Consider the following 27,987-nt stretch of genomic DNA (forward strand, 5'->3'; position numbering starts at 1 on the left):
TAATAATAGCCATTCTAACTGGTGTAAGGTGATCTCATTGTGGTCTTGATTTGCGTGATTTCCTTGATGATTAGCATCTTTTCATCTGCCTGCTGGCCATCTGTATGCTTCTTTGGAAAAATGTCATTTGAGATCCTCTGCCCATTTTTTAAATGGATTGTTTGATTTGTTCTTACTGAGTTGAGTATGTATGAGTCCTCAATAAATTTTGGATATTAACTCCTTATTGGATATATTATTTGCAAATATTTTCTTCCATTCAGTAGATTGCCTTTTTTTGTTGTTGCTGGTTTCCTTTGCTGTACAGATGCTTTTTAGTTTATTCCCATTTGTTTATTTTTGTTTTTGTTGCCTTTGCCTTGGGAATCAGATCTAAGATAACATTATTAAGATCAATGTCAGTGTTTACCACCCATATTTTATCCTAGAATTTCTATGGCTTTTGATCATAGATTCAAGTATTTCATCCATTTTAAGTTAATTTTTGTATATACCATTAGGTAGTAATATAGTTTCATTCTCTTGCTTCTGGCTCTCTGGCTTTTTCCACACCATTTATTAAAAAGACTGTCCTTTACCCATCGTATACATGCATGGGTTTATTTCTGGGCTTTCTATTCTATCCCATTTGATCTATGTGTCTATTTTTATGCCAATACCATACTACTTTGATTACTATAACTTTGTAATATAGATTGAATTCAGGGGGTATGATACTTTCAGCTTTGTTCTTTCTTGAGAGTGCTTTGGCTATTCAAGGTATTTTGTGGTTCCATATTAATTTTAGGATTGTTTGTTCTATTTCTGTGAAAAATGCCATTGGGATTTTGATTGGAATTCCATTGAATCTGTAGATTGCTTTGGGTAGTATGGACATTTTAATAATATCAATTTTCTCAATCCATGAGCATAGATTGTTTTTCCATTTATTTGTGTCTTCTTCAATTTCTTTTACCACTGTGTTATAGTTTTAAATGTATAGGTATTTCACTTCCTTGGTTAAATTTACTCTAGGTATTTTTTTTTCCATTTTATTAGGTTTTATTTAATCCCCATCTCCTGTTTCTCCCAAAGCCCCACCCCTGCCCCCCTCTAGTAACCATCAGTTTGTTCTCTATAGTTAAAAGTATGTTTCTTGGTTTGTCTTCTTTCTTCTTTGCTCATTTGTTTTATTTCTTAAATTCCACATATGAGTGAAATTATACCATATTTATCTCTCTCAGACTGACTTGCTTAGCATTATACTCTCTAGCTCTGTCCATGGTGTTACAAAGGGCAAGATTTCATTTTTTATGGCTCCATAATATTCTATTGTATTAATATGTCATATCTTCTTTATCCATTCATCTATCAGTGGACACTTAGATTGCTTCCATAATTTGGCTATTGTAAATAATGCTGAAATAAACATAGTGAATTAGTGTTTGAATTAGTGTTTTTGTATTTTGAGGGCTAAATACCTGGTACTGTGATTACTGGATCATAGGCTAGATCCATATTTTAACTTTTTAAGGAAGGTTCCTACGTTTTCCTCAGTGGCCGCACAAGCTAGCATTCCCACCAACATTACACAAGGGTTCCTTTTTCTTCATGTCCTTGTCATCATTTGTTTCTTGTGTTTGCGATTTAGCCATTCTGACAGGTATAAGGATGATGTCTCACTGTAGGTTGTTTTTAAGATTTTATTTATTTATTTGAGAACAGAGGGAGAGTGAGAGGAGAAACAGACTCCCCACTAAGAAGAGAGCCAATGTGGGGCTCAATTCCAGGACCCCAAGATCTTCACCTAGGCTGAAGGAGACAGGCACTTAACTGATTGAGCCACCCAGGTGCCCCTCACTGTAGTTCTGATTTGCATCTCCCTGATGATGAGGGATCTTGAACATCTTTTCCTGTATCTATTGGCTATCTGGCTGTTTTCTTTGAAGAAATGTCTGTTCATGTCATCTGTCCATTTTTAATTGGATTATCTGTGTTTTGGGTATTGAGTTGTATCAGTTCTTTATGAATTTTAGATACTAGCCCTTTATCAGGTATGTCATTTGCAAATATCTTCTCCCAGTCAGCAGGTTGTCTTTTGTTTTGTTGATTGTTTTCTTTGCTGTTCAGACAGTTTTTATTTTGATGTAGTCCTAATAATTTATTTTTATGTCTTTCACCTCAAAGGACATATGTAGAAAATGTTGCTACAGCTGATGTCAGAGAGATTGCTGCCTGTCCTCTTCAAGGATTTTTCTGGTTTCAGGTCTCACATTAGGGTCTTTAATCTATTTTGAGTTTATTTTTGTGTGTGGTGAAAGAAATGGTCCAGTTTCATTCTTTTGCATGTGGCTGTCTAGTTTTCCAACACCATATGTTGAAAAGATTTCTTTTTCCCATTGTGTATTCATTCCTCCCTTGTCGAAGATTAATTAACCATGTAATCGTGAGTTTTCTTTTCTATCCCGTTGGTCCATGTGTCTATTTTTATGCCAATACCATACTATCTTAATTCTTACTGCTTCATAATATAACTTTAAGTCTGAAATTGTGATACTTCCAGTTTTGTTTTTCTTTTTCAAAATTGCTTTGTCTATTCAAGGTCTTTGTGGTCCCATACAAATTTCAGGATTAATTGTTCCGTGAAAAATTCTGTTAGTATTTTGATAGTGACTGCATTAAATTGTAGATTGCTTTGGATAGTATAGACAAAATTTTTTCTTCCAACCTATCAGCATGAAATGTCTTTCCATTTCTTTGCATCATCTTGAATTTTATACTTTTCAGAGTACAGGTCTTTCACCTCCTTGGTTAAGATTATTCCTAGATATTTTATTGGTTTGGGTGCCATATAAATGGGATTATTGTCCTAATTTCATTTCTTGCTTCATTATTAGTGTATAGGAATGCAACAGATTTCTTTACATTGATTTTGTATTATGTGTTGATTTTGTACTATGTATGTTGATTTTGTACTATGCGTCTTTACTGAATTTATTAGCCCCAACAGGTTTTTTTTTTTAATCTTTAGGGTTTTCTATATATAAAATCATGTCTTCTGCAAATAATGACAATTTTACTTATTCTTTTGCAATATGGATGTCTTTTAATTTCCCTACCTAATTGTTCTGATCAGAACTTCCAATACTATGTTAAATAAAAGTGATGAGAGTGGGCATTCTTATCTTGTTCCTGATTTTACAGGAAAACCTTTTAGCTTTTCAACATTGACTATCATGTTAGCTGTGGGTTTGTCATTTATTACCTTTATTATGTTGAGGTACATTCCCTTTATCCCCATGTTCTTGAGAGTTTTTACCAAATGATTTTTCTGAATCTATTGATATGATCATGTGGTTTTATTTTTTATTAATGTAATTGATCACATTGATTGATCTGAGAATGTTGAGCCATCTTTGCATCCCCAAAATAAATCCCACTTGATCATGATATGTCATTTTTAAGTATTATTGAATCCAGCTTGCTAATATTTTGCTGAAAAAATTTTGCATCTATATTTATCAGAAATATTGGTTAGTAATTTTATTTATTTATTTTTTACAATATCTTTATCTCATTTTGCTATGAGGGTAATTAAAGCTGGCCTCATAAAATAAGCTCCAAAGTACCCCTCTACTCTTCAGATTTTTGGAATTGCTCGAGAAGGATAGGTATTAAATCATCTTTGAATGTTTGGTAGAATTCACTAGTGAAGCTGTCTGATCCTGGACTTTTGTTTTTTGGGAGGTTTTTGATTACTGATTCAATCTCCCTTCCAGTAATCAATCAATTTGGATTTTATTTTTCTTCATGATTTAGTAACATAGAAGTTTGTATGTTTCTAAAATTTTATCTATTTCTTCTAGGTTTTGGTGTGTAATTATTCATAGAAGTCTCTTATGATCCTTTTTATTTCAATGATATGTGTTACAATCTCTCCTCTCTCATTTCTGACTTTATTTGAGCCCTCATTTTTTTAATTCTGGGTAAGTCTAACTAAAGATTTGTCAGTTTTGTTTATCTTTCCAAGGACAAGCTCTTAGCTCCACTGATTTTTTTCTATTTCCCTTTTATTTTCTATTTATTTCCACTCTGATCTTTATTTCCTTGCCTAACTTTGGATTTTGTTCTTTTTTGTAGTTCCTTTAGGTATAGATTGTCTGAGATATTTCTTGGTTCTTAAGGTAGGCCTGTATTGCTATGAATTCTGAGTGGCCAGCTTGAGGGTGCATCTTTCTCTGTCTAGAGAGGTGCATTTATTAATACAAAATGCTTCCTTATCAAAACTTACTGGTATGTAGACTTTTTATAAACCTACTCTTGGGATGCCTGGGTGGCTCATTCAGGTAAGCATCTGCCTTCTGTTCAGGTCATGATCTTGGGGTCCTGGGATTGAGTCCCTCATTGGGCTCCCTGCTCAGCAGAGAGCCTGCTTCTCCCTCTCCCTCTGCTTGCTGCCCCGCCCCCCGCTTGTGCGCGCTCTCTCTCAAATAAATAAATAAATAAAATCTTTTTTAAAGATTAAAAAAATAAATCCCACTCTTTGAGGATTGTCCTTTTACGTTCAGTTTTATGCTAGAATCTGCTCCAGCTCCCAACTTTGAGTCTCGAATCTCAGTTTTATTCCCAATGTGATTTGTAGAGACACCCACAGTTCTGAACCTGGACTACCATCACAGTCAACATGTGTACAGATCTAGTTGCTATTTTCTTTATTTTAGGCTTCTGGGAATTTCCCGTATGTTTTGGGGAGCTCCACTCTACTTTTAAAGACATTTTAGTTATATTTTATTTAGCATTTTCTAGCTGTCTTGTAGCAGGGGAATGTTGAAGTTACCCTGCTCTCTGTATTACTAGAAATGAAAATCTCATGGCTAGGTTATCATTAACATAAAGTGTAGAAACTTGCAGGATTTTCCTTATTCCTAGTATTCTGAAATTTTATAATGATGTAAATTAGTATCGGTCTATTTAATTCATTGTGAACTCAACTCCTTTTAATCTGGAAATTCATGGAAAAGTTCTGAATTTTTGTATTAATGATCTGATAATATTCTCCCTTCTATTTTTTTCTATACTTTTTATGACTCTTTTATTTATCAGAGGTTGGACTGCATGGTTTAACTTATTTTTTTATATTTTCTCTATTTTCCATCTTTTTACCATTTTGTTTTACTTTCTGTGAAATTTCCTCAACTTTGTATTCCAACTACTGGAATTTAAATTTCTTCTCTTCTTTATTCTCTATTTTTTCCTTTTTTAGAGTATTCTGCTCTTTTTTCACCCCATTTCTTTTTCATTGAAGTGTAGTTGACATACAGTGTTATATTAGATTCAACTGTACAACATAGTGATTCAACATTTATATACATCATGAAACAATCACAATAAATCTAGCTGTCATCTGTCACCATACAAAGTTGTTACAATATTATTAATTATGTTTCCTATGCTGTACATTACATCCCTATAACTTATAATTCCCTTCTCCTATTTTTCTCATTCCTCCACCCTTCCCATCTTGTAACCACCAGATCGTTCTCTGTATCTGAGTCTGTTTCTGTTTTGGTTTTTTTAGATTTCATATATAAGTGAACTCATATGGTAGTTTTCTTTCTCCGACTTACGTTATGTAGCATAATACCCTCTAGCTCCATCCATGTTGTGAAAAATGGCAAGATTTCATTTGTTCTTATGGCTGGGTACTATTCCAGTGTATGAGTGTGCACGTTTGTGTGTGTGTGGATATATACACACAAACCATATCTTTTTTTGAGGCTATATTCACATGACTTTTACCACTATATTGTTATAATTGTTATTATCATTATTAATTTTATTGTGCTTAATTTATAAATTCAACTTTATTACAGGTATGTACAGATTTATGTTATTTTTTTCAGTTTGGTGGCATACAATGTTACATTACTTTCAGGTGTACAACTTAGTGATTTGACAAGCTTATACATAATTCTATGTTCACTACAAGTATACCTACCATCTGTCTCATTACATTGCTATTACAATATCATTGACTGTATTCCTTATGCTCTGCTTTTTATTCCCATGACTTATTAATTTTATAACTAATGATCTGTATCTCTCACTCTCCTTCACCATTCCCAATACACCAGCCCCCTCTCCTCAGGCAGCCATCAGTTTATTCTCTGTATTCACAGTTCTGATTCTCCTTTTTGTTTGTTCACTTCTTTTAGATTGCACTTATGAGTGGAATCACATGGTATTTATCTTTCTCAGTCTCTTATTTCATTTAGCATTACACTGTAGGTCTATCCATGTTCTGTCAAATGGCATGATATCATCCTTTTTATGGCTGTGTAATATTCCACCGTGTGTGTGTGTGTGTGTGTGTGTGTGCGCGCGTGTGTGTGTACACCACATTTTCCTTACCTATTCATCTATTGGTAGACACTTAAGTTGCTTACATGTCCTTGTTATTGTAAATAATGGTGCAGTAAACATAGGGGTGCATATACTGTGTTTTAATTTTCCCTGAATAAATACCTGATTGTAGAATTATTGAATCATATGTAGTTTATTTTTTAATTTTTTGAGAAACCTCCATACTGTTTTCCACAGTGGCTGCACCAGTTTGCATTCTCACTAACAATGCATGAGGGTTCCTTTTTCTCCATATCTTTGACAACACTTATTATTATCTCCTTGATTTTAGCCATCCTAACAGGTGTTAGGTGATATCTCATTGTGGTTTTGATTTGCATTTCTCTGACGACGAGTCATGTTGAGCATCTTTTCATTGGTCTGTTGGATAGGTCTTGGATATGATATGTCTTCTTTGGGAAAATGTCAGTTCAGGTCCTCTGTCTATTTTTAAATTGGATTATTTAGGGGGGTTTTTTGGTGTTCGGTTGAATAAGTTCTTTATATTTTTTAGATATTAATCCCTAATCAGACATATCATTTGCAAATATCTTCTCCCATTCAGCAGGTTGACTTTTTGTTTTGTTGATGGTTTCCTTTGCTGGGCAAAAGCTTTATTTTGGTGTAATCCCAATAGTTTACCTTTTTCTTTCATTTCCCTTTCCTCAGGAGACATGTCTAGAAAAATGTTGCTATACTTGATATCTGTGAAATTACTGCTTGCGTTCTCTTCTAGGAAGATCATGGTTTCAGATCTCATATTTAGGTTTTTAAGCAATTTTGAATTAATTTTTATATGGTATTAGAAAGCTGTTCAGTTTCATTCTTTGGTGTGTAGCTATCCAGTTTCCTTAGCACTGTTTATTGAAAAAGCTTTCTTTCCTCCTTGGCATATTCTTGCCTACTTTGTCATAGATTAATTGACCATATAAATGTGGTTTTATTTCTGGGCTCTCTATTCTGTTCCATTGACCTTGTGTCTATTTTTTTGCCAGTACTAAACTGTTTGGATTATGGTAGCTTTGTAGTTTATCTTGAAATCTGGGATTGTGATACCTCTAGTTTCATTCTTCTCTCAGGATTTCTGTAGCTATTCAGAGTCTTCTATGGTTCCCTACAAATTTTAATATCATTTGTCCTACTCTTGTGAAAAATGCTGTTAGTATTTTGCTAGGGATTGCATTGACTCTGTAGATTGCTTTGAGAATTATGGATATTTTGACAGTATTAATTCTTCCAATCCATGAGCATGGATACTTAAGTTGCTTCCATATCTTGAATATTGTAAATAATTCTGCAGTGAGCATAAGTGTGCTCTTGTTTCATTCTCTTACCTCAGAAACATTCATTGCACTTATTACAGTTTCTTTGACTTCCATCTTCTGCTCTCTTCCATGTATTATCTCTTTCCTCTGAATTCCTTTTTTCTGTTTTCTGATATCTCTGTATTCCTCTTTTCTGTTTTCTGGTGTATCTATCTCTGGAGATGTCTGCTTACCTTAACTACACATTCATAGTAAGAGCTAGGCACTGAAAAGCCGACAAGAAGAAAAAATCTAAACCACAGAGATATCACTTCACATAGAAATAACAAACGTTGGCAAGGATGTATAGAAAAAGGAACACATGTGCACTATTGGTGGAAATGCATATTGGTATAGCCATTATGGAAAGCAGTGTGGAGGTTCATTAAAATTAAAAATAGAACTACTGTATGATCCAGCAACCCCACTTCTTGGGTATATATCCAAAGAAAGTGAAAACATGATCTCAGAAAGATACCTGCACTCCCATGTTTATTACAGCATTATTTATAATAGTCAAGATGTAGAAACAACCTAAGTGTCTGTCAATAGATGAATGGATCAAAAAATGTACTGTGTGTGTGTGTTTGTGTATACACATACACACACAATGGCATATTATTTAATCATGAGAGAAAAGGAAATCCTGACATTTATGACATGTCTGGACCTTGAAGATATTATGCTAAGTGAAATAAGTCAGATGGCGAAAGGCAAACACCATATGATTTCACTTATATGTGGAATCTTAAACGCTAAAGGAACAGAGTAGCATGGTGGTTGTCAGGGACTTAGTGGTGGAGGAAGTTGTGAGATGTCAAAGGGTACAAATTTCCAGTTATAAGATAAATTTGGGGTATGTAATGTGTAACATTTTGATTATTGTTAAAAATACTACATTATATGAAACATTCCTAAGAAACTAGATCTTAAATGTTCTTACCACAACAACAAAGAAATGGTAATTAAATGACATAATGGAGTGTATCAAATCACTTATATTTTATAAGTGTATCAAGTCAACATGTTGTATACTTTAAAATTATACAATGTTATACATCTCAATAAAGCTGGGGAGGAAAGCTAACCCAAATACAGGCATACAAGGGTGGGACTCGTCAAGGAACTTGACCCAGGACTTCACCCAAGGATTAGTTCATTGCGTACCCCTAAATGACACTATGAACTTTAGTTATGTCAGCTCCATTACATAGGAATTGGTTAAAAGAACTACTTCTTTACTTTCAGTCCTCCAAATAAACCATGAGCATGATTTTGTATAGTGTTATCAAATAAAAAACAAATTCAGAGTTAGGGAAGGATAAACTTTATTCAAAAGAATTATTGCAAATGCAGGAAAAAAGACTACTGCAGTAGGGTAAACATGTCAACCGTAACATGTACAAATCTCAAAAGTCAGAAAGAAAAGGGTTTTTCTTTCAAGAGGAACAGTGAACAAGGCTAGCAAGAACCAGGTATGGGGAAGTGGGCTGAAAGGGACTTGATCAGAGGATGTTTCACTATGAGGTCAGTTGATGCTCAGGAAGGACTGTTACAGAGGGGCTATAGCCAGTGAGGGTGGAAAAAAGTTCAGGGCCCTGGTGGAAAGAGAGAAGCTTAATTGTTGAAGTAACAGGCATGTTGTTCGGCGTGATTAATGGGGACAAACCATTCAGCTAATTATTTATGAGACAAAGAATGGGAATCTGAGGGTCTATGCCAGAGCTTGTCATAGGTAAACAAAAAGGGAATCTGTGAGTCTTTTCGAAGTTCTATGAATCATTCATTAGAGTAAGCCATTTAAAAATACAAAGGGGCAGTGGGATCACTGTTTGACAGGGTCATAGGGCTCAGGTAAACTTCAACATAGCTGTTCCATTATTTTTATTTATTTATTTATGTTAGTTCTTCCATTCTTGATACAAACCGCCTTCATATGGAAGTCTCTGAATGATGCCTTTTAAGTCCCGCTTCTCTCTTCTCACCTTTTCCAGGCTAACTCCTACTCCTCATTCAGTATTATGCATAAACAACGCCTCCTAGGAAACTTTTCTCAAACTACCTTCCAGATGTAAATAAACAGTCTTGGTGTGTCTTCCCTTTATAGACTGAGCATGTAACATCTGTTTAGTCCTTGAAGGCCAAGGTATGTCTTACTCATCATTGTATCCTGAGAATATAGCTTGATGGCTGAAACACCGTAGATACCTCAGTAAAGAATGAATGGATGTGGGGTACTTACAGCTGAGTTTTTGAAATCAGTCTATTCTCATAAACAACAGAGAGACAGAACAATCTCCAGATCCTCTGGGTTGTTCAAAGGATGATTATCTGTCACTTGATCACCTGGCCTCTACTTTAAGGATTTCTCACTGGCCTTTTTATCAGCTAGCAATTAATGTGGAAGCAAATAATTATTTTATCATTTTCCAACTCCTTTGGAAAAATGCTTTGAGTAAAGGGGTTGAAAAAAATTAGAATTTAAAAAAAATGAATAGTTACCTTATATATCATTTTCATTACTGATCTAATAAGTCAATAAAACTGATCACTGAAATATGATATTAGTGCAGAATTGTTTAGAAGGCCTTTTTTATAACTCTGAGAGTAATAAGGAAAACATGAATGAACTTGAAAGAGATTTTCCTAGGAAAATGTAAACTTTTATACTCAGAAAAGCACAGTGAGTCTGGCAGAATTATAGAGTATAAGGGAAAATCAGAACTAATGTTCTTCAAGCCCTTTATTTCTAAATAGGAAGATTAAGTCTCTGAAATGTGACATAGCAAACTTTACACAGAACCAGAATGAAGCTATTTCTTTTACTTTCTATTAATTTTCTCACCGAGCCAAAGATGAGGTTTGATTTTTTTGTGATACATAGAATTCTTGTGCAAAACAAACTCTGAAGTGAATTTTCACTGCGTGTTAAACTCCAGAAAATATCCAAAATATAAATGTGTTAACATACTGTTTTTTAGTACACCAAATGAAATACTTCTGAATGTAGCAATCAAATATTATGAAAAAATCGTCTATGTTAAAACCATAAATCATCAATAGAAAATAGAAGGAAATCTCTATTACTTGATGGGAGGCAGCCCAGGGGCTCTTATCTTCAAATGTCCTTATTAATGGATATTCAAGTGATGCATCAGATGATCTCTGATTATTTTTATCCATTCTACAAAGCCAGGCTAAAAATGCTAACTCAATTCTTAAGAATAGAATTATTTTAAGCTAGCAAAATATAATGAAATAATATTGCCCTGATCTAATAACTTTCCTGAGTGGTGGCTAAATTCTCAGTCTCAAGTGGAGCAGTTAGAAACCTTTCCTTAGTATTTTTAAGTCTTCAAGTGTTCACTTAGAGAGCAGGAATTAAGTAGTATCAACTCTTTTATATGCTATGCAGGTACTACAGAAAGATGCAGGTGCCAAAGTCAGATGTCATTGAGTTCCTAATTCTCCTTGGTAGACCATCACAAGTCTACATCCTTCATTCTGTAGCCCCAGTGGACCTAGTATTCAAATCACCTCCTCCAAGCCATTCTGGCCTGATAATGCAGAGAGTTCGTACCTCTCATTGGGCATACCATTAGTTATCCCATGACCTTAGTAAAATAGTGATTTTTCCTGAGATGAAGAAAAACAGCTCTGGCAGCCAGGAGCCATCCCAGCACTAACAGCTAGACCTTGGGTTTCTCCTATTAGAACACTTTACAGAGTACCAACACCAGACAAGACCATTCTGTGTTCTTCATAAAATAAGATAAAAATGAGACCCCTGTGATCCTGTCTAAACACAGACCAAAAATATATATATTCCAAATCAGAAAAATGACAAAACCTCCACCTTGTTTGGCTGATATGACTATTGTTTCTTTATCAATTATAGCTCTAATTGTTTCTTTCACCTTGCAAGTAATATTATCAAGATATCCAATGGTGGAATTCCCTTCATTATAGCATTCAACCCAAATAAAAATCCCAGTTCCTTAAGCCCCACACAAAATCACCTAACACAAACCCAAATCCCATAAGTTCTTTCTAACACCATCTTTCTGAGATTACCACTTGTTGAAACAAGCAAATAAATCTCTTTTGACTACCCATATATTCCAAGAATCTTTGACTGATGGGCTTCAATAATCCTTTCAAATTGGTGAATGTACCAATTAATAGTCCTGGGAAATGTTAGAAATCATTTTCTTTTTTTACAACATGTGTACTTTATTGAATAAATGAGACTTATTATCCAATTATGACAATCAGCATTCAGCCTTGAAGAGAATCGGAGAGAAAACTTGAACATCAAAACAGAGCTTCACCAGGCATTCCCACCTTTACCTAATGTCATAGGAATAATGCTTTTATGATGACTAGTATTTGTCCTAGTAGTATGAATTTCTAATATAATGAAATTTACAAGCAATGCTTTCATTTGGATTTACTTTATCCCGCTGTTGGGCCTCCACTAATTTTTATGATTATTTTAATCCCTAATTAGTTAATATATTTTCATCTTTCTATAATAGTGAAACAATAAGAGTTGCCTAAATTCCTGGAGACTTTGTTGTATTTATTGGGCCTGTGCTTTAGGGAAGTGATAACTTAGCATTTTGTAAGGGAGAGAGACTGAAGCTAGTTAAAATGAGTCCCCAAATTTTAACAACCTACCAATGCCTTTAGTTTACAGGAGATCTCTAGCTAAGTTTCCCTTCTAGCAGCCCCCTGGTATCTGAAATGTTAAGGAGTCCTAAGAAGTAGAACAAGGACAAATAATAGCCACAAAATACAAGCATTTCTTTATGTTGCTGAAGTGGACACTCTAAAATTTAAAGACTTGTGAGTTGGGGCACCTGGGTGACTCAGTTGGTTAAGAGTCTGTCTTCGGCTCAAGTCATGATCCCAGTCCTGGGGTCGAGTCCACATTGGGCTCCCTACTCAGCAAGGAGTCTTCTTTTCCCTCTCCTTCTGTTCCTTTCCCTATTCATGCTCGCTCTTTCTCTCTCTCTCTCTCTCTCTCTCTCTCCCTTCCTCTCCCTCCCTCTCTCTCTCCCTCTCTCTCTTTCAAATAAATAAAATCTTTTTAAAAAATAAAAACTTGAGAGTTGAGAATGAGATGAGTAGACAAAATTTAGGTGGCAGACACCCAACCGCTGAGCCACCCAGGCATCCTGACAAAGATCTTAAGATTCAAAAAGGTTAAATGAATTCAGACCAAAAAGACAATTGTTAGGGTAAATAAGAGAGGGTGCTTTTCTGTGCAGTAAGATCTCTGTTACGTGACACGTAAGTGCTTAACACTTTTCCAAACCAAATGTAAGAGTAAATATAGAGTAAGACTCTCCTCTCTCATGCTTCTGTGTTACCTCAAGCAGCTGGGAAGCAGGCCATCTGTTCCCAAGCTGAAGAAACACCAGATCTTCCCAATATCCACATGTAGGACTCCTCTGAAACTGCTAAGGGACACTGACTACACCTTCACTGATATCTGAACCAGCCATGGTTCAGATGGCTGATATGTAATCAGCCATAGGCCTAAACGACAGGTAGATGCTTCATGAAGGCTGGATTAGGCCAATAAATAAACAGCAAAAGGGCCAGAAGAGCCATAAAATTCATGCCAGACTAAAATATATTTTTTAATTGCAAAGACATTATTTTTGAATTTTGAATTATTTATCATTTAATGAATGACCTCTGTTCACCAGGTAGTTTAATTTTTTTAAGACTTTATTTATTCATGAGAGACACAGAGAGAGAGAAACATAGGCAGAGGGAGAAGCAGGCTCCCTGTGGTGAGCCCGATGCGCAACTCGATCCCAGGGCCCCAGGATCACAACCTGAGCCAAACACAGACACTCAACCACTGAGCCAACCCGGTGCCCCACACCAGGTGCTGTTTAAAGTATTTTATAGATATTAGTTTAAATCTAACAAATCTATAAAATGTATTTATGACTCCATTTTATAAGTGAGGAAACAAGCATAGAGAACTAAAGTAAGTTGCCCAGAGTCACACAACTATTAAGCAGCAAGACTGGGATTCAAACTCATCCTGTCTTGAGTTACAAAATTTATGCTCTTAATGACTGCATTTTCTATAGTCTCTATAATCCCATAACAATAACAACCAGGAAGTGTAACTATCATCTTCATTTTACAGTTGAAGAAAGTCCCAAAGAGATTAAGGAACTTGCCCTATATCACACAGATGCTAACTGTGGAGAGCCTGAATTTAATCATGCAAAGTCAGACTCTAGAGTCCCAGGAATTAACCAGTAGGCTACAGTGGCTTCAAATCCAGTTGTTTGCCTTTCCATTAGGAAACATTCCAGCCTTGTTCATATTTTTGGTTTATTTATTGGTTCTTCTCCTCCTTAAAGCCATCTGTAGGTTTTAATGTCTCAATAAGGGAATAATCTCATTATAGTCGTCATTTTACTCAGAAACACTCAAAGTAGAACTTTATCTTTACTGCTTCCAGATTTTCTTTTTATATGCTTTTCAAAAAGAAAGAAACAATAAATAATATTTTTTTAAGATTCCACGATGTGCCAGACTTTCTGCTGTGTGTTTTACTTCTATTTTTCCAACTTATCCTACAGAAAAGTATGTAGATAGGTTTTTTAACTATCTTAAAAGTACAAATGAGGAATTTGAAGCTCAGAAATGTTAAAACCTCCCCCAAAGTCACACAGCCAGTATTACCCAGAGCTAGCATCCCAGCTCAGGGCCTTCAGATTCAAAAGTCCATACTCTTGATCATATATTAAATTACTTCCATTCTTCTTTTTTTTCTTCTTTTTTAAGTAGGCTTTACTGCCACCATGGAGCCCAATGTGGGTCTTGAACTCACAACCTTGAGATCAAGACATGAGCCAAAATCAAGAGTCAGACACTTAACCAACTGAGCCATCTAGGGACCCCTCATTACCTCTACCTCCTAAGTAGATCTGGCTCTATGTGACTAGTAATCATATGAGGAAAGGAAAACATGGAAACAACCACTAGATTCCAAGGCCAGAACTTTTTACAAAGGAGCATCCTTTCCCTGGAATATCAGATGGCTGTTTACAGCAAAGACTTGCAATAGTTGGCATACAATCAGAGACCATCCTGACAAGGTTACTGATCCTTTGTTATCTTTATAAAGTGTTACCCAGCTTTGCCTTTCAAAGACAGTTTATCATTTTATCCAGATGTGATCAGGCCCTAAGGAAATGATGGCAGCCTGCCCAGAGTAGGCTGATTTAAGCTTTGAAATACCTGCATATTAATTTATAAGGCAAATAACCCCTGATAGGAAAGACCAGAGTATGAGACCTGCCAACTAGACCTCGTCAAACACTAAGTCAGGAAGTTGGAAGCTGCTTGTTTCACCAGAAGATCCAAAAGACACTTACTCAGTGAGTAAGTATGGGAATTGGAGTTAGGCACATGCTGTGTCACCATTTTGGAGCAGTTCATCTGTGGAAAATTGCCTTTGCCTCTATAAATCTGAGTCTTCTCATTCTTTAAATGTATCTATCATTAACTCCTACCTCAAGGCTTTATTGAAAAGATCAGAAATACCTATAAAGTAGGACATTTTACAAATCTCACATGAGTATTACTGTCCCCTATATCTTGATATAGGCGTGTACCTGCCCCCCCAGACTGAAATGCCCATGTCATGTATCCAAGCACTTTTCCCCAAAATTTTACTGGAGAAAAGCTGATAGTACATTTTAACTAACTTTCCTAATATCAAACCAGAATACAATTCCTGATTTTGCAAACTATTTTTGTTAATTTCCTTTAGACCAATTGCTTTCTGACAAAGCAGGTCAGAAAGGCTTCCTAAGAAGCCCTCTGCAGGTCAGTCAGGTGGTAGGATATGTCACTTGGAACCTCCCTGCAGGGAAGCTACTATCTTCTAGAGGATGAGGATTCGTTTTTTAGCATACGCTCTAGAAAATGACACATCAACTAATTTCCAGAGTGGCTCTTCATATTATTTTCAGTTCTTACGGTTCTCTACCTTCCAAATGCAGCACTATTTCCTCATCTTTACTGGCATTAAGGGATGGCAGCAAACCTTAATATCAAAAAACTGTCTCTATAATGGGTTTAAAGGCAGGTTTCAAAGATGATTAAAGGATCAGAAAATCTAACGTATAGAGAAAAGTGAAAGATACCAACATACTTTACTAACAAAGGCAAGAAACCAGTCATTCCTTACTGGAAAATGGAATAAGAAAAAATGAAGCTGTGCTGCAGCATAAGGGATCAAGAAAAATGTCTGCAATCTTCTTAAATGTGAATATGAGTTACATTAGGATGTTGTGAACTCTCCTGTTTTAGAGACTTAAAAGATGTGGTTTGGATACATCTACTGGGGACAGGTTTGTTCAGTCCTAGATGTATCCTTGCCCAAGGGCTGACAGATGGATCAAATGACCTCTCAGCATCCCTTCCAGCCCCACACTTCTGTTTTTCTATGATTGTTGGACTAGCATGTTAGCTGAGTCAGATTTGCCCTTGCAACTTAGTGGAGTGCTTTAAAAAATACAGGCAGACTCTTTGTCCCCAAAGCAAATGCCTCTCTACCCTGTTCAAGATTAAATTATACCACTAGAGGTATAGTTCCTTGAGTCACAAAGTATTTTTGGTCTTCTATAGTTCCCAACAGAATGCAGACACTGACATCTAAGTGAAGATAAAGTAACTAAATCTTTTCAGATCAGAAACCAAGGCCCTGTAACAGACTAAGGCTGGAAATGCAGGAAGAAAAGAGTCCCAAACACAGAGAAGACAGCGATATGTCTGTAAAGGCAAACTATGCCTAATCAAAAATTGTAGCTCTAGGCTTGTGCAGAACTTAAGGCTCTCTTGCCTTCTAGCTAAGTTCAGTGATGAACATGGAGCACTAGACAAGGCCATGGGAACACCACAGTAAGCCCAACAGACATGGCTCCTGCTTTCCTGCAAAACCCTGAACGTGGGGTGAATATAGAGTGAATATTACATGGGGCCTACACGCATACAACAGTGAGCTGCTGATGTGCACAAGGCACCATTCTGGGCACTTGAAATGAGGTGGTAACTAAATGGAGCTTACATTCTGATAAGATGTAATTACATAATGAAAAAAGCATGAGTTGCTCTAAGAACTCTGACAAGGAGACTGCCCTAGTGGAAAAGTCTGACCTGGGAAAGGGATGTTTCTATTGCCATGTGAAGGCCGGGTAGGAATTGATAAAAGGCGTGCTTGTGTTGGGGGAAATGAGGAAGTACCTGGAGAGTATTCCATTTAAAGTTTCATTTAAATGTTGCCAAGCTACCACAGGTCAGTTGTGTAGTAAAATAAAAGGTAGTTTATGTCCTCCTTTCTCTTATTCAAGTATTTGTGTAATAATATTTAAGAATATCAAAGTCACACAAAACTATTTTTATTTAGTTTTTACCTTGTGGCTTTAATGTATATTGGTCTTTAAACTGTTACTTGTAAATTATGATCAAATTCTATTATGGATACGATCTAATTTGGAGACCTAATTCAAAAATCAAATAAGAGTTTTACTCTGATGATGAAAGCATTGAATCTGGATCTAAAATGTGTTTGGTGTTTTTGAATATAAATAAGGTGACATGTTTCACATTGTGACATGGATCTTTCCCCACCTGCACTGAATATGAATTATAGGTTGGTTCCTGCACTACAGGTGGACCTGTGGCAGCCCAGCAGTATCTCCTATGTATCAAAAGGAGCAGTTACTGATGTCCATATTCTCCAAAATGGTTCCCAAGCCCTGTTAGCATTCTTACAGGAAGCCAACATCCAGTACAAGTAAGCATTCTTTTTCACTTGCTTAATTAATTTGTACTAAACTGAATTGAATGAGAACTGTATTCAGGTTATTTGTTGAGTGCCTACAATAGCATTTCAAGACTATTTTTCAAACTGCAAAAACAGACATGAATGTACTGCATGCAGTAATATGCTTCTTTGATGAGCTTATTAGTGTAATGGGGGAGGGGAAAGGAACCATATTGGCATATCATTTTACCATTACCACTAGGTGATCAGTGTATACACAGAAGGTCTTCTCTGTGTGAGGAGAGGAGAGCAGCCTAGCAATGCCTAGAAAGTGAGTAGGAATGCAGGGGTAGATAAAGCTCTCTGCAAGAGCAATGACCACTAAGTAGACGATGATCCTCAGGACTTGCAGGCAGAGGGCACAGTGCAAGCAAAGGGAAGAAGCCATATAATATACGTTCTGGAACTGAAGTGGTTCAGTGTTATTAGTGTACAAACATGGGGAGTAGAAATAAAAGATGCTGAGGAGGTTGAGGGAAGACCAGGTTGTGGAAATCTGATACACGGGGCTAGGAATTCAGATTATCTAGTGTGTGGTGCCACATACTTGGAGGATGTAAGCAAGGGAGCCAGGTGTAACTGGGGTGGAGTGGCAATGGGAGACTACAATAATAGTCCATGTAAGAATTTGTGAGGCCTTGAGTCAGTACCAGAATAGTGGGATCAGGAGAACATTAAAAAAAAAAAAAAAAAAAAACAGCTAAGGGGCATCTGGGTGACTCAAGTAGTTAAGTATCTTCCTTCAGCTCAGGACATGATCCCTGGGATCAAGCCCCACCTCAGGCTCCCCGCTTAGTGGGGAGCCTGCTTCTCCCTCTTCTTCTGTCCCCCACCCTGCTTATGCTCTCTTGCTGGCTCTCAAGTAAACAAATAAAATCTTAAAAAAAAAAAAAAAAAACTTTAAGAAGTAGTTGATAGACAAAACCACCTCAACCCTGCACTTGCTTAGATGTAGGTGAAAGAGGAAGAAGTCAGTGACAGCCCCAAATCTAAGCTGGGTGATTGAGTAAATAAATTCAAATAGATTTGAATATCTTGAGGTATTTGGTTTGGGCTTTTGTATTCTTCTTAAGAAATAGTTAAGTAGTAAGAATGGAGCAAATGGAAGATAGTCAAAGAAGAAAGGGCGTTTAAGAGGGAGAACATCAGTAGTGCCAAGTGGTGCAGTAATGTCCAGCAAGAAGAGGACTGACCAGTTTCCTTCGGATTTGTCAGTGGAAATTGTGTTGGTAACTCTCCTGGTAGGAATGAGGAATTAGATTATCAGGAGCAGAAAACGTAGACAAAAGTGGATAGGAGGTGAGAACATGGAGAAGCAGAGCAAACTACCGCTCTTAGAAATTAAAAGAAGGAGAGAGGCAGAGAATGAAGAGTGACTACAAGGAGATGTAGCATCAATGACTGCTTGAAATTTGGGATTTTAGGGGATAGGGGGCAATTTTGGTATATCTGTGGGCTAAGGGATGGGTCCACTAGGGAAGGAGCTGTTGATGGTACAGAATAGAATGCACCAGTGGAGGAATGGATTTGAGCACTAGGGAAGGATACCTTATCCAGTAAGACTGAAGAAGTAAATGCAAGTCTCATTAAAATTATAAAGAGGGGAAAAAAAGATTATAAAGAGGATAGTCAACAACTTGAAAGAGATCATAATCATAACTAATGGCTAAATTTTCTACATGGAATAGGAAGAAAAAAATATCTCCTGAAGGTGAAGAAACAAGGGCTGAAGAGTGTTACCAAGAGAAAAACTGGGATAAGAACCAATAAAATTGGTTGTTGAAAAGAAGGGAGATTGTAGTACTCATACAGAGTTGAGGTTTTGTTGGATTAGGACCACAGAAAGGTCAGGATAGCAAGGAAGTTGAGGTTCTTAGTGGGATACTGGTTGAAATATTCACCTCTGGTGTCAAATCTGGATAGGAAAGGAGAGGAGTCAGGAGGAATGATGGAGTCAAATGGAAGAATCAAGAAGAGTATAACAATCCTTATATTGAAAGCAAATTTAGCATGACTGAGGGCAACAAGGAAATGGAAGAAAACTTTGACCAAGTGTAGGCTAAGATCAAGAGTCCTGGCATAGAAAAAAAAAAAAAGAGTCCTGGCATAGAACATTTATGACTGGTGACAAGATTCAGGAAGTAGTCATGGAAGATTTGGCTAACGTGGAGTGTAAATTACTGAGACTGATGTGGTTGAGAATGGATGGACTAAATCACCAGAGAATCAATACAGCAGGGTTTTTTTTTTTATAAAGCTTTTATTTATTCATGAGAGAGACAGAAGGAGAGGCAGAGACACAAGCAGAGGGAGGAGAAGCAGGCTTCATACAGGAAGCCCAGTGTGGGACTCGATCCCAGGAATCCAGGATCAGGCCCTGAGTCAAAGGCAGATTCTCCAGGCATGCCACTCAGGTGTCCCCAGTACAGCAGTTTTGAATCTCCTTGGCTGATGGCAAGATTAGAGATAAAGAGACAGAATGTGCTCCTGGAATGGGAGTATCAGAAACTATCCAGAAATAGTAAGGAAAGAAACAAGGAATAGCATGATGCCAAAGGCAGGATGAGCTTTTTCTGGAAGGAGATTGATGTGGAAGGAGAAATGGGGGTTCAGGGGAATGCTGACCTCCTTCCCTTCTGGTCCCATGATAGATGGAGTGGCACGAGAGAAAGCCACAAAAGAATCTGTCCTTGAGAGAGTCCAATTTCTGTTAGGGCAAGAATATGAGAAGGGAGTGTTCTCTGAAGAGATGAGAATGTAGGAAGTGTATTTACAGTAAAAGCAGGATCCTAGCAGGCACAAGGGAAGAGGAAGTGGTGAAGAGATAAAGAGTCAGTGCAGGATCTGGAGGGAGAAGTGCATTGTAGTGTATTAATGGGGAGGAGGAATGACATACCTTTTATTTGGAAACCTACAATTTCAGGGCTGAGAGGCATGATCCTAAGTGACTAACCTCAATTACTCCAACTTTTTAGCAAATGGTTGTACTGTTAAAACTGGCAGGAAGATCCCTGATGATGTCTGGTAAGGCCTGGGATGGGCTCATGGCTCTGTGAGTGGATGGTAAAAGCCTTAGTCTCCGTGGAAGGCTGAGCCACAGGGTGCAAAGCAGCAGTGACATTCCTTCCTAGTCCACACAAATACTTCCCTGCCAGAAAGAGAATTACAGCCTTATTAAGGTGCTGAGATGCTTTTCTGCAGAAAGGTATTTTATCTGTGCTTCTAGAACAGAGTCGAGTCACAGCTGTGCATAAAACTATTGTTCATATTGAACACATTTTAGTCGTCACTATAACTTTGAAGGTGTGCTTTGATTCTCTGAATGCCTGGAAGGAAGGAGCCTGGTAATTATATCTATAGGTGCTCAGCAACAGCTCACATGCTTCATTAATTACAATTCAGTAGAAGGAAATATACCAGTTATTTTAACAACTCTCTATTTCCTGCCATTAAATATAGGTCATGTGGAACTGATATAGAATAAAATATCATACTTTATGTCACAGAGAATGGAATCTAAAAAATGAGTGTTTTAAATCAGTTGTCTCTTCATGGAAGACAATCATTTAGAATTATTCATTTTGTTGATCCCAAGATAATAACACACAAGAGTCGATTAAATTCCACAGGGCAGTAGGTAGAGATCATTTTAATTGAGTTTTATTATTGTAGCCTGGGGTATTTTCAAAAGATTATCATTAACTCTGTACAACTATACAAAATATATAGCTGTAGTCATCTTTAAGGCAGACATAATGTGACCCCGTGTGTCTGGCCCCTGGGTAATCAGCCCCTCTCAATGGCATGACAGATGAGATGACTCATTCTGTCATAAAAAATTCAATCATTTTATGAATTAAATACCTGTAAAAATTGGCAGTGGAATTTCACATTTTGAGCCCCCTCACCCACCCCAGAAGCTTTGGGGAGGCAGTTTTATACTGAGCATTGACATCACTTGGAAAGTTCTCAATAGCTCTAATCACGATCCTAGGAGTATATGCAACTAGGGTAGGAATAATCATCAGCTGTAAAGGACTAAGAAAATACAACAGTTACAAATGCCATTTGGGGCTCCTTCTCATCAATCTGCTGTTGTTGACTACTTGACAAGGAAAATGGGGCTAGAATTGCCATAACACAATTATTTTAATTTTCAGACTGGTCTTTTAGGGCCTATATTAAGATACAGTCTAGTTACTGAACAGAGACCTGTATTAGTTTGCTAGGGCTGTCATAACAAATACCACAGATTGGCTGGCTTAAAAAGCAAAAATTTATTGTCTCATAATTCTGGAGGCTAGAAGACTGAAATCAAGCCCTTTTGAGGGCTGCGAGGGAAGGATCTGTCCCAGGCCTCTCTCCTTGGTTTGTAGACTGTCATCTTTGCCTTTTCATATATTCCTTCTATGTGTTTCTTTGTGTCCTAATTTCCCCCTTTTAAAAAATTGTGGTAAAATATACACAGCATAAAATTTGCCATTTTAAATATGCACTTATAAACATTTTAAATAACCATTTATTTAACCAATTTAAATAAATGACATTAAGTACATGCACATTGTGCAACCATCAGCATCATGTACCTCTAGAACTTTTTCATCTTCCCTCTTTTTTTTTTTAAAAGTTTTTTTTTAATTTTTTTTTATTTATTTATGATAGTCACAGAGAGAGAGAGAGAGAGAGAGAGAGAGAGAGGCAGAGACACAGGCAGAGGGAGAAGCAGGCTCCATGCACCAGGAGCCCGACGTGGGATTCGATCCTGGGTCTTCAGGATCGCGCCCTGGGCCAAAGGCAGGCGCTAAACCGCTGCGCCACCCAGGGATCCCCATCTTCCCTCTTTTTATAAGGGGACACCAGTTATATTGGATCAGGGTTCATCTTGGTGGCCTCAGTTTAATTACATCTGCAACAATCCTATTTCCAAATAAGGTCACATTCTGAGGTGCTAGAGGTTAGGACTTCAATATATGAATTGGGGGAGAGGAAGACACAATTCAACCCATAACAGATCCCCAAACACAATGATTTAAATCAAATAGAATTTACTTCTCCCTCATGCAATGAATGGTCTAGAGGTCCAGAATCTGTTGCTGTGCTACTCCAGCCACCACTGTTGTTACCATAACTGCCTCTCAAACTGTAAAGCAACCCTGACTGCCTCTAAACAGCCACATCTCCATAATTTCCACATGGCCACAGCAACAGTAGGAGATAGCCTCTGCCTCATTCTTAACTTCCCATCTTACCAGCATTCACAAATATATACCCAGAATCAAGGCTGCAAGAGGGTCAAGGAAAGAAGTTTCAGTTTCCCAGCCCCTGGAGTATAAGGAAGTCCATAGGGAGAGTAGGTGGAGCGATATACCACAGCTCAATTTTGTAAACATTTAAACATTTTTTTAAAATCTTTGAAAACGTTTATTTTTGTGTTGTCTTGTTTTGGTGTTCATAATGTCGCATCAGACTTAAAGTATAAAGACTAGAATTCAGGTTCACTTTCCAAGTTCAAATTCTGGCTCTGTACTCACTAGCAGAATGATATTAGCAAGCTCTTAACCCTTTTGAGGCTCATTTTCCCTGTTTGTAAAATGGAAGTAAAAAAATCTACCCCATAGGGTTATTAACTAAACTCGTGTACATAAAATACATAGCATGGTTCCTAAGTAGATAATAAATGTAAATGCTCATACCCATTATTCAGTTCTTATAGCTGTTCAATCCATGGTAGTAGTAGTATTTGAGAACATCCGCAAATAATTTTACATTTTATATTCATTATCCAATTTAACAGTTTCTATTTCCAAAAAGAGAACATTTTTCCAACATTTGGTATTTTTTGAAATATCAATATTTGCTATCCTCTTTTTCATAGATGCATAATTTTCTTTTCAAGTTGTCTGATTTTTATATAATCTTCAATTTTATAATCTTCAATTTTTATCATGTCTATCATTTCAAATCCAGGATCCTCATAGAAGATCTTCAGAACACACTGGAAAAGGCAAGCAGTTTGCGAACCCAGAGAAATCGAAGATACCTCTCTGGATATAATTATGAAGTTTATCACTCTTTAGAAGAAGTATGTAATCAGAGGAGCTTTCATTGTTTTGTTTTGTTTTTAATAAATGCATCTTTATCATTTAGGTCTAATGGTTGGGAGAAAAGAGTAAAGACAGAGGCAGGGGTCATATGGAGAATGCATAAAGCTCTTATAGTCCCCAGACACCTTAGTTCTTTAACTCTTCCATTAAGCCTTTATAAGTAGCAAAATAATTTGAATTTCATTTGCTTTGCCCAACCCACTCCTAAAAAGGACTTGGAAAGTGCATTGGAAAAGTGAGGTAATGTTGCCATAATTGCAGTTGCAAAAAACCTTAACTAAAAAGACTTGGAAGGTAGATCTAGTGAGAGTTTGAGGGCAATGATTTGGATAAGAGGTGGAGTGAATGTTGATTCTTGCCCCACAGCCTCTGCACAAGTTGAAACCTCTCAGAGACCAAGAATAATTTGTGGAGACTAAGAGCCTTTTAACATGTTGTTATTTATTCTTCTGATTATTTATTCTACAACAACCTCATTCCCACCACCACATCCTGGTCACCTGGACATTAGCTAGTTACTCTTGGAATCTCAGCTCAAGCAAAAAAAAAAAAAAAAAAAAAAAGGCTGTTTCTACTCTTACAGATGGGAATAGAACTCCCCACCTCCAACCCCAGCATATTGCATGCACCCACAGCACATGGATATGATATCTATCATAGTTTTCATGTATGTAATTGTAGGATTATTTAATTAATGCCTTTCTCTCCTCATAAGCTACAAGTTCCATGAGGACAGGCCATTTTTTTTCTTGTTCACTACTATATCCCCAGTGGCAAGGCAAATAGAGACCTCCAAATAGGTAGTTGATGACAGAATGAATAAGTACATACATTTTCCATGCCTCCCCTGAATTGAGCAAAGGAGTATCAGGCATAGTAATAATGAGATTCTGTTATATTCTTAGGAGAATATTTGGTTCTCTTGATAATAACTTTTTTCAAAATTATTTTCATATATTTCATGTTCCAACATATGTTTTAGAAGCTTGAAATTAGAAGCAATGGGAAGGTTTTAGATAGCTTGGCACATGAGAGTACTATAAAATGCACTAGAAAAAATTAAATTAGAAAAAATTTAAATATATCTATATAGATATGTACATGCATATACATGAATACGTATACACACATAAGATATATATACAATATATACATATATATGCTGCTCATTATATTAAGAATAGAAAAGAAAGAATGAGTACTTCTCAAAATCTATTTTTTTAGCATAGACTCTCTTGCACAACATGGAATAGAGGAACACTTTTGTGTGACTTCCTTACTCCTCGTGAGCCTTTTAAGTCAGAAATGTCATCCATATTTCTAAGTGCCTTATTCATCTATCTCAAATATACCTTCTCCTGATGACAGATAAGTGTGTATGACTGGATCAATGCAAATCTCTCACTGTTATTGGGGAAATTATTCAGAGTATGCCCTCTGATGTGTGGCTTGAATAACCTTTAAATGCAGAAGACAATGCCTTTTTCTTAGTATCTTCTGTTCAGTGGCAAATTACAAGATGTGGGACTTTAACAAACCCTTTCAAGTAATTTGAATGGTTTCCATGAAGCTGATTTATTTCTTTTCCTCTTAAATGTTTTGGGGGAAATAATTTTTATTTTCAAAACAAACCCAGAAAACATTGATTAATTTTCTATAAAGCTCTGCCTTCAAAATACTAATGATTAAAAAGTAGTGGAATCTATGCATTAAAAAGGGAATAATATAAAGACGTGAAGCTACTATTTGTGAAGACTGTCAATAAAATATAACTTTAAGTATCTCAAGGAAATTTTTTTTAAAAACTAATTTTTGTTCAGTTTTATAATCATGCTTGCTCTTTGAACTCTGAGACCTATTGTTGCCATTTGTTACCTTTTGTTCTCTGAAAGCTCCATAATTGGGAAAGTCTGACATGGTTTGTTATTTATTTGCTTTTAGATTCAAAACTGGATGCATCATCTAAATAAAACTCATTCAGGCCTCATTCACATGTTCTCTATTGGAAGATCATATGAGGGAAGGCCTCTTTTTGTTTTAAAGGTAAAAACATTATTAACAAGATATTTAGTAAACATTTTTTCAAGTTTGACTTACAGGGAAAAGAAATGAAATGATCTTTCACAGAATCTCTAATTTATCTGATAATTTAAGAAAAAAATTTCCCGTAGATTTTTGGGCCATATTTAATTTTTGCCATTGAGTGTTCAAGAGAATGCTGTTTCTAACATACTCAAAGTTATTTATGCATTTAAAAATAAAGACCTTCAAAATTATTTGTGAGCTGGTGCTACTTAAGGTAAACCAATGCAAAACTACACAAATATCTAAGAAGAGATGCATCCTTTCCAGCCATTGGCCCTGCATTCTCTTCTAGATACTGACCCAGGGCTCTCTATCCCTTCTCAGCCAATAAAGATTTCCCTATATCACTTCTTTACCTCCTATTCAGACCTTGACTCACTGGCCTTTGCCCACACAGCTCCTCTAAAACTTCTCTTGCCCAGACCAACAATGACTCCTGGTTGGTTCTCCTCTTGTCTTTCTGACTATACCCTCCAGTCTCATTCATTTCCTCTTCTCTCCCTGCCCTTCCTATGGGTTCTGGTCTTCCCAAGACTGTGCTCAGACTCTATGCTCTCCCTCTCTAGAAGGACACATCCACCCCATGGTCTCAACAGTCATTCCAGACTTTTCTATTTAGTTGGGGCCTACTCTCTGGAGCTTTACATTCATATATCATTGCCTACTTCTCATCTCAATTTTCACAAAAGCACCTCAGACTCATAATGGCACCACTGTGATTGCAGTCAAGAAACATGAGCGTCATTCTGTATCTCCTTAATTTTTACCACTTCCTTTAAATCTACCACCAAGAACTGACAATTATTTCCTCTAAATATCTTTTGAATCTGCTCCAATTCCTTCTCTTGTCTTCCCTGCTCTTGCCCTAACTAATTTCTGGATCTCTTCTCCATGGACTATTGCAATAAAGGTCTCATCACACTGTCAGTGTGAACTTGTGCTCATGCCTCTTTCTTTCTCACATATACACTCCTTTCCCATGAAATACAGGATGAAGCCTTACCTCTTTTATCTCAGATCCAGGGATTTCACATATTCTCTTCCTCAGTGCCCAGCTTCATCTGCCATTTCTTCCTCATCCCCCAAAAGCAGTTCTTCAAAGACAGTGTTCCCAGATTCTCTTCCAAGCTTGAAATGCCTTCTTCCAACTTGTCTGCTGGCCAAGCTTCAAGTTTTACCCAAGTATTCAAGGTTCCTCCCCTGAAAAGCTTTCTTTTATTCCCTGGGAAAATTAGACTTAACACTAAGCAACTTATGCATGTTCACCTCATAATGACTGATTGCTCCCATATCTGCCCTCCTGACTAACATATAAACTCCTTGACTTTTCATCTTTGAATCTCCAGTACCAAACACAATGTCCAAAAAGAATTTCTTGAAGTATTAGTGAAGTAATGAATGAAAACAAGGTCCCCTATGAATAAAATGTTAATAGCTACCTCTTTGTTACTGAGTTAGAAACCACATTTATGTAATATTGATATAATAAGATTATTTTTAAAAATCTGTCACCTGACTCTACAGATCAATTTGTTTTGCTTTTCCACTTTGTGTATAAAGTTTGACATTGTCCACCTATAAAACAGAATTATTGCTGGGGTACCTGGGTGGCTCAATTGGTTAAGTATCTGCCTTCAGCTCAGGTCATGATTCCAGGGTCCTGGGATCCCCTGCATTAGGCTCGCTGCTCAGTGGAGTGTCTGCTTGTCCCTCTCCCTCTGCCCTTCCCCCTGCTCATGTTTGTTCTCTCTCAAATAATTAAAATTAAAAAAAATTTTTTTAATTAAAAAATACTAATTACTTTAAGAAATATTTCTTTGGATTATGAATCTTATTGTCTTGGAGGAGGGGTTGGGAGAAAGGGGAATTTAACATTTTACTTAACAATCACATATTAAAGGAGAAGCAAACTTGGGGCACCTGAATAGCTCAGCCAGTTTAGTGTCTGGCTCTTGAACTCAGCTTAGGTCATGATCCTCAAGGTCATGAGATCAAGCCCACATCACACTCTGCACTCAGTGTGGAGTCTGCTTGGGATTCTCTCTCTTCCTCTCTCCTGTCTTTCTTCCTGCGCACACATGCATCCTCCCTTCCTCCCTCCCTCCCTCCCTCCCTCCATAAATAAATAAATAAATTAATTAATTAAATTAAATCTTTTTTAAAAAGAAGAAGTAAATCTATTTAATGAATTTCCTTTTTTGTCTATTTTCCAGTTATTTGTTTTATAATTAAGGCAATAACTTAT

The 27,987-nt window shown here is 36.7% G+C and overlaps 1 protein-coding gene across 3 annotated transcripts in view; it reads left to right on the forward strand.

Moving 5' to 3' along the window:
• Positions 1-27,987, forward strand: part of CPA6 (carboxypeptidase A6) — a 310,860-nt gene that overhangs the window by 203,890 nt on the left and 78,983 nt on the right. For all 3 annotated transcript variants that reach the window (XM_077876673.1, XM_077876671.1, XM_077876672.1), the window contains 3 exons: positions 17,399-17,523; positions 23,521-23,635; positions 25,599-25,700. In XM_077876673.1, coding sequence (XP_077732799.1) covers positions 17,399-17,523; positions 23,521-23,635; positions 25,599-25,700 — 342 coding nt within the window. The remainder of the gene's footprint in view (positions 1-17,398; positions 17,524-23,520; positions 23,636-25,598; positions 25,701-27,987) is intronic.

Source organism: Canis aureus, chromosome 28 (genome assembly GCF_053574225.1).
Source record: "Canis aureus isolate CA01 chromosome 28, VMU_Caureus_v.1.0, whole genome shotgun sequence".
Taxonomy (NCBI): Eukaryota; Metazoa; Chordata; class Mammalia; order Carnivora; family Canidae; genus Canis; species Canis aureus.